The sequence below is a fragment of the Eptatretus burgeri genome, chromosome 12 (genome assembly GCF_056783735.1).
Source record: "Eptatretus burgeri isolate ZD-2024b chromosome 12, Ebu_testis_v1, whole genome shotgun sequence".
Classification (NCBI taxonomy): domain Eukaryota; kingdom Metazoa; phylum Chordata; class Myxini; order Myxiniformes; family Myxinidae; genus Eptatretus; species Eptatretus burgeri.
In genome coordinates, this window is record NC_140972.1 from 99827660 (window position 1) to 99835300 (window position 7641).

The 7641-nt window shown below is 46.2% G+C and overlaps 1 protein-coding gene across 5 annotated transcripts in view; it reads right to left on the bottom strand.

The window, feature by feature from the left end:
- CC2D2A (coiled-coil and C2 domain containing 2A) overlaps nt 1–7641 on the bottom strand; it is a 209620-nt gene that overhangs the window by 30666 nt on the left and 171313 nt on the right. For all 5 annotated transcript variants that reach the window (XR_015050071.1, XM_085849076.1, XM_085849079.1 and 2 more), the window contains 3 exons: nt 7050–7187; nt 926–1048; nt 751–809 (listed from right to left, as the gene is read on the bottom strand). Coding sequence is in view for 4 of the 5 variants with exons in the window: in XM_085849076.1 (XP_085705202.1) it covers nt 751–809; nt 926–1048; nt 7050–7187 (320 nt within the window). In the remaining variant the exon portion in view is untranslated. The remainder of the gene's footprint in view (nt 1–750; nt 810–925; nt 1049–7049; nt 7188–7641) is intronic.

Genomic DNA, 7641 nt, shown 5'->3' on the forward strand with positions numbered 1-7641 from the left:
CTCCACTTGAACCCACCACCAGCAAGTCCACCTGAAATCAAGCCAGAAATAACCTCAAAGGAAACATTGATGAAACTCCAATGAAAAACCTTCCAAAGAAACCTGTAAACTATCTCCAAAAATAATGAATCTCTTGAATCCTCCTGGAACCCTATTTTATACGCTCCGAGCAGGGTGGAGCCCAGCGTCCTAGGCAGGCATAACCGTGCCGTGCGGAAACCAATCTCTGCCCCTCATATTCCATTGGAGTGGTGCTTGGAACGGCGCCACAGTGGGAGAACGATAGTTGAGGCCAAAGTGGATGGCGTGCGAGCAAAGAGAGATGATGTTTGTTGTTTTTGTGGTGTGAAGGTAATTGCAGTCCTATGGTGGCAGCATGGTTGAAAGCGTGGTTGAAAGTGGTGGTGGTGGCGTGCTTGAGGGGGCATGGTTGAAAGTGGTATGGTGGTTGAGTTCTGGCGTGCAATTTGAACAGGGTGTTAACGGCATGTGCTAACGAGGCAGCGTGTGCGGTTTGAACGTGGTGTTGAAATAAAAGATAGAAAAAGGGGGAGAAAGTGGGGGAAAATAACCTAACTATTCCCACACAATACACGTTCCTTTGTCATGCATTAGACAAAAGGGGAGGACTATCTATAGAAGTACGAAAGAAATAACTATCTCAGAAGCCGCTATATGTTGGATGCCATTACTGGGGAGTTACAGTTTGCAGAACCATAACTACATGTACATGTACAACAGTTACATTACCTTTCCTGTAGCTCCATGGCTGTGCTCCTGTCTGTGGCCTGGAAGCTGAGTTCTTGAGGCTGAAACATAAAGCTTGACATTGATGGTATGTTTGTTGTAACTGTGATAGTCTTTTTCAGAACAAGCTGGCAGACATGTTTAAAACATTGGCGTTGCTCAATGCACCATTCAATACCTGGACACTTCCCAGTCCTGGATTAGGAAAACGGTGGGAGAAGAGGGGCTTCCACAGCTTGGTTTTGCTCACATCGAAGTTCACCCTCATCGGGGAGTCCCAAGGTTGCACATTGAACCAGATCTTCAAACGAGTTAAAAAGGACCAAGTTAACATGAATGGTGAAAACACAATTCTCTCAAAGTCTATAAGGACTTGCTGCTGAAGACAACAATAAAAACAAAAACATTATTCACTTGAGCAGGTGAAAAAAACAGATTTGCTACGTAGGTTCAGCATGACGACAAAATTAGTGCATCGGGGTGTTTTTAACTTTGCTGGCGGTCTTGCGAGGAGGTGGGGGGAGGGGTGGCACGCAAGTTCTCCATGTAAATGTGTTCTTTTGGAAGGTTTGAACCAATTAGTGGGGTATCTAGTCAGGTCAGGTATGGGAGCATGCGCCAGAGCAGCGCGTCGCTGAGTCCACTTTCCGTCGGTACTCCAGGGGCCTCCGTCTGGCTATCCCCCAGGCAGATGCCTGGCCAATCCCCATCTCCTTGAGATGCCAATCAACATGCTGCAAATGAGGCACGTGGTCGGCCCATTGGCCTGCTCCACTCACGAGACTCCTTCGCTGAGAGAATCTGGTGAGCAGGATCAGCGTCAGGAAAACGAGCCACATGTCCATACAACCGCAGCTGACGCTCAAGGACTATGCAGATAACAAATCAATTTGAGTCTCTCTCTCAGCAATCGCTCGTTGGACACAAAGTCCGACCAGCAATTGCCAAGGATTCTCCGAAGAGACATGGTACCAAAGGAATTAAGTCTCCATCTCAGATCCTTGGTCAGAGTCTGAGTCTCACATCCATAGAGCAAGACTGAAAGCACCAAGGACCTGAAGACTCAGACTTTCGTCCTCCGGCACAGGTACCGGCAACGCCACACCCCATGATCCAGTGAATCCATGACTCCCCATCCCGATGCAGACGTCTATTGATCTCTGACTCACAGCCAGCAGAGACATGAATATCATTGCCAAGGTAACTGAATCTCTCCGTGACCTCAACATCCCCACCACAAACAGGCACAGACAGGACAGCAGCATACAAGATGTCATTGAAAGCCTGGATCTTTGTTTTGACCCAGGAAACCCGTAATCCCAGTGGCTCCGACTCCTCATTCAGCACCTCGAGGGCCCCCAAAAGGATATCGAAAGTCTCCGCAAAGATGACTGCATCATCTGCTAAAGGAAGATCAGAGATCTTGAAATTCCCAAACGATGCACCACAGCTTGATTTCTCTGACATCCTCCCGAGAATCCAGTCCATATAAGTGCTGAAAAGTGTGGGGGCCAGTACACACCCCTGATGAACTCCAGTAACAACTGGAAATAAGTCAGAAATGGCACCCCCACATCTCACAGCACTCTCAGTACCAGAGTAGAGTTCAGACATCAGATCGATCAGTTTGGGTGGCACCCCACGAAGACCAAGAATCCTCCAGAGGACATCCCAATTCACTGAATCGAACGCTTTACAGATATCAACATAAGCTGCAAGTAGCCCCTGCTGAAACTCTCGTCTGCGTTCGGTGAGGACCCGAAGAGAAAGGATACGGTCAATCGTTGACCTCTTTGGTGTAAAGCCTGACTGCTCTGGACGCTGGTGCTCAAGTAGATGGTGGTGAACCCTATCAAGAATTATCCGAGCAAAGACCTTGCCCGGCACGGAGAGCAGCATCACCCCTCGGTAGTCATTGCAGTCTTGGTGATCACCCTTCCCTTTCCAGAGAGGGACAACAAAGCCCCTCTTCCATTCAGTTGGGATGATGCCTGTGTTCCAGGCAGAGGACAGAACTGCATGCAATGACACAAGAACAGCATTTCCACCAGCCTTGAGAAGTTCAGCATGGATGCCACAGATCTCTGGAGCTTTACCCCATTTCAACCGGTTCACCACAGCCTGTGTTTCCACAAGCGAAGATGGACCACAGTTGATTGGAGGGTCAGCAACAGGTATTGTGACACCCCTGACATCCAACTCAACAACTGGTGGATCAGCCTGGTACAACCGCTCAAAGTAACCGGCCCAGCGGGCCTTCGCTTCGGACTCCTCTGTCAAGAGCCCACCACCCTCTACTCTAACTGCAGTACACTGAAGGACGGGCTTGGATGAACGCAATGCGCGAATTCCCCTGTAAGCAGGATGAGAATCGCTTGACCACAGGTGATGCTCTACCCCCTCAGAGATTCCTCGCACATAGGCCTCCTTCTCAACCCTTAGCGCACGTACAGTTTTACGCCTCAGCTCCCTGAACAGCTCAGCTCTGCCATTCAGCCTGGCCCTCGACTCTGGTCAATGGTATTGTGGGGGAAAAATTTATATTAATGTATTTTAAATTGTAACAAATGGAGTTTCAGAAATGTAACTTTTATGCTGCAAATTGAATTGGCTGTCATTTCTGGCCAAAAGACTTTTGCCCTAAATGATAAGAAATGTGTTGTTCTGGAGCAGAGTGACCGAGCTGATAAATGAACCTTTGCTTAGAAAATGTACGAAGTGGCTTTTTGTCTAAAGGACACTGCTACAGTCTGGGTGAATATCCCCCAACCTCTCTCTCACGAAAGTATAAAAAAGCTTTGAAATCTAAAATTGTTTTCAGTGCAAGCACGTGAGGAAGTATAGTTTCTCAGTGGCTTGTACTCCTTGGAACTGACCAAGTACCAAGTTAGAATAAAACTCTGATGTAATGTAGGAAGTGAATTGAATCGGGTTGGTCTAACTGTGAACTAAAGTAAGAATAAATGAAATAGAACCAAATAATATTGCAATCAAATGGGGATTCTTAAGTTCATTGTACAAGGGTTTTTGTAGGATTTTATAATCAAATCGGACAAATGTTAAACTCTGTCTGAAGTCAAATAGGATTCCACAATCGGCCAGTTAGAATCCTTCAGGAGGACAACGATCACAACAAGGTGGGTTTAAAAAAATCCACATCAGTTTCCAGTGTCCCTTGAGAGACAAAATCCTTCTTTGCTCTATGCTGAGTTCCAAGACATCCACTGGCAACATCAAGGACGGTGATCTTAAAGGCACTCCACAACTCTTCGGGACCTCCCAAAGCACCCAGACTCCTCAAATCTCCACTCAGCCTGTTCGCAAACTCCTCAGCCACCCTCTCATCCTTGAGCTTGCCAACATCCAGTCTTGGCTGGGATGGTACCAATCTCTTGGATTTGAGGTGCAACTTAAGAGTTGCTACAACAAGCCAATTGGTCAGTATTGAGGAACTGAGCATTCCGGTCGACCCTGCAGTTCTGGATCATCCTCCAGCGACCATCAACGAACACATGGTCAATCTCCTTTGCCACACCACCAGCGTTGGAATACCAAGTCAAGCGATGAGCTTGTGGGCGCTGAAACCATGAACCGGCCAACCTCAGTCCATGACTTCTTGCAAAGTCAAGGAACTTAGTGCTATTCAGGTTCACAGCTCCAGACCCATGGTGACCAACACACGTTTCATAACCATCCCTATCAGTTCCAGTCGATGTACTGAAATCCCCCAAAACGAGAAGAGTATCTCGCCTGGGTCACTGATCAACCACAGACTCGAGCGTGGCAGAGAATGTGGCCTTCCCGGTGAGATCACTCGTCTCAGTCGGAGCATAAACAGAGACCAGGGAAATGACACCTAAGGAGTGATGAATCCTTCATCTCATAATACACTCGTTGACCAGTGTTACCTCAATTATCATTGGAGTCAGCTTATTGGACACAGCTACAGCAACTCCTTGGGCATGGTAACTATCAGAGCGACCAGACCAATAGTAGGTGTAACCACCCACCATGATCTCGCCACAATCCGGTCTCTGAACCTCAGAGAGTGCTGCAATACCAATGTTCAAACGCTTGAGCTCAGATGATAACAGAGACAGGTGATCATCCTCTCTTAGGGATAGGACATTCCAGGCACCCACCCAAAGGGACTGCCTCAGGTTGACCCAAGGAGACCGCCGTCTGGTGGACGACACCTCAGCACCACTCCGACACACTCTCCCGCAATCTGACCCGGGAATGTTACCCCGTGGTTTCCCTCCTATCATCAAAGATTGGGGGGTCCGAAGGCTTTGCCCCAATCCCGTCAACCGGTGAGCTGCCCTGCGAAGGGAAGCTGCATAGGAGGTACTCCCACGGAGTGTGTTTTCAGATTTCTTTGCGTTTTTGTGTTTTGCGGAATGAAGAGTTTTACAGTGGCTGGAGTGCAAATCCTGCCACCAACCTCCTAATAAGAAGTAACCCAACTGCAGGAGGACATCCGCAGACACAGTTGGGCATGAGATATGGATGACCGTTGGCTCACAAGGAGCTCCTCCGCCCTTTGACAGGTTTTGTTTTTAATCCTGCTGGGTGTCCATATCCACACACCCTCCTCACCAAAAAACCTGGTGAGGGAGACGGCTTAGTCGCTGACAACCCGACCATGGAACAGGTTAGTACAGGTTTATATGATACCTGGAGCAAGTCACACATCTGATCTGGCCTGACTTGACATTAACCTGACCTGACATCTGATCTGGCTTACACATCTAAAGTGGTGCTGCACCATCTCCAAGTGAGAGAGGGCATCACAAGTCACCAACCCTTACAGTGCTGTATCCCTGTCCAGTGCAGTGAGGTGTTTTCAATTACGCAGTGCGAGATATTTTAGAGCCATTAGACCCCGAGGACCAAAAAGACCCTGATGACTCAAAATACCCAAGCACCCAGAAGAAGAGTAATTACATCTCTTCTGTTGGAAATGTCGATGGTGACTTGCAAACAGAGCCTCAAGGGCGGTGTACAGAATCATTTTTTTGAATATTTTTTTAAAATACAAGGCGCAGGGAGGTGAAATTCATTACTCGTGATGTGCAACGCATGCAGAGTAAAACGGGTGTTCATTTATGTCTTTTAGATGTTTATTAAATATAGAAGATAGAAGCACACTTGATACTAGGCCGAGGCTTCACATTTTGGCACGCTCACGAGGCTGCGCTGTCGAAACAAAATGTCCCAGAAGATAATGAAAATGGAGTCACATTTGTTCACATAGTGTTTTAAAAGAATGCTTTTTCTTGCTATGAAACATATTACAGTCTCCTTGAATATTTCCAATAAAATAACTCCAACCTGTCATTTCTGATGGGCTATTATACTCGTAAAAATAATCAATCTTAATAATGTAACCATATCAAGATGCTGTGAACACCATTCGTTGCTTCCATCACTCAAGGGAGATCGAGTGAGGAGGTTGGCGGTGGGGGGGGGGGTTATTTCACAGGAACATATTGTATTCAGTAGGATTGAAGCCGACTTGTGGAAAGGAGGAGAAAGTGGTTGGGGAGGGGGAGGATCACTGTTCAACGTGATTCTGGGTAATGATACATATTTGGTGGAAGCAGATGAGCATCTAGAATCCGAGACAATGGTGACCACCACAATATCATTTGGAGACAAACAACGGATAAGTTAATATGATAGGAATGGAAAGCAGTCATTAGATGAACCACGGCTTAAACATGCAAGCATGGAAACAGCAGTAAAACGATGATGATCATGATGATGATGGAGTGGGGTTTGAATCTGGGAACCCAGAATGATGAGATGTGTGCTCAGATGGGAAGATCATTGAAATAAAAACAAGTTTTGTACTTTGCATTAAGTGCTCAAGCTTAACTGTTGTCAAATTAATCACAAATAACTAATGTATAGTGAATGTGGGATGGCAGGATAGCCGAGAGGTACACACACTCACCTCTAACCTGTGAAGCCTGGGTGTGAATCCTGACCCAGCTATAAACTGTCATCCCAGAGTTTCATAAAAAAGGTGATTCATCAATGTGTGTGCCATCCCTCGGATGGACGTTAAACTGGGCGTCCCGTCTGCCGGCATTAGTTTGTGGACGTTAAAAGATTCCATGATGTCCTTCACGAAGAGTCGGGGAGTTATCGCTGGCATGATGAACAAATTCCTGCCCTGACTTAGTGTTGGAGTAGTGACCCGACCAGGATTGTAACCCTAGTCAAGAAACGGCTTCGACAGAACGGACGCTCTGAATAGAGTGCGGTACAAAAAATAAATGGTGAAAGTAACTCACATTGTCTGTGCCCACCAAACTGCCAACACTCTGCAAGGGGCAGAAGGAGTCAAATTGCTGGTACCTCTGTCCACTGCTCGCGTTCCAAATGAGGTAACTCATGTTGTCTTCTTTCGTTAACACGTATGCTGTTGGGCCCTGATAAACAATCAACTAGTTAGCATGATCTCCTACAAAACCTGCCACTCCTCAACAAGTGCTTCCTTTTGGAATGGTTTCCTCAAAGCATGGGATTTACTTCCTCCAAAGTCTATAAGGCTTAGAGAAGAAAATATCCATGTAATACTTTGAGACTAACATTTGGGAACATCGATGCACTTTAACATGAATAACATGAAAGAATAAACAAATCTGACATGGGATTCCAACCTGGGATCACAATGTCCTGGTGGAGGGGTGGGTAATCAGAACCAAAGAAAATTTAACCTTGTTTAATATAACTCTGATTTTTTGTCCCAGCAATGTCTTTTAAGAACATGAAATCATTGAATACATTAAAAAATGTATTCTATGATCTTGAATCCCTGAATTGAACATTAAAGCTCAGAACTGTTAAAAACCAAACATTTTAATCCTAATTCTCAAGGCAGAT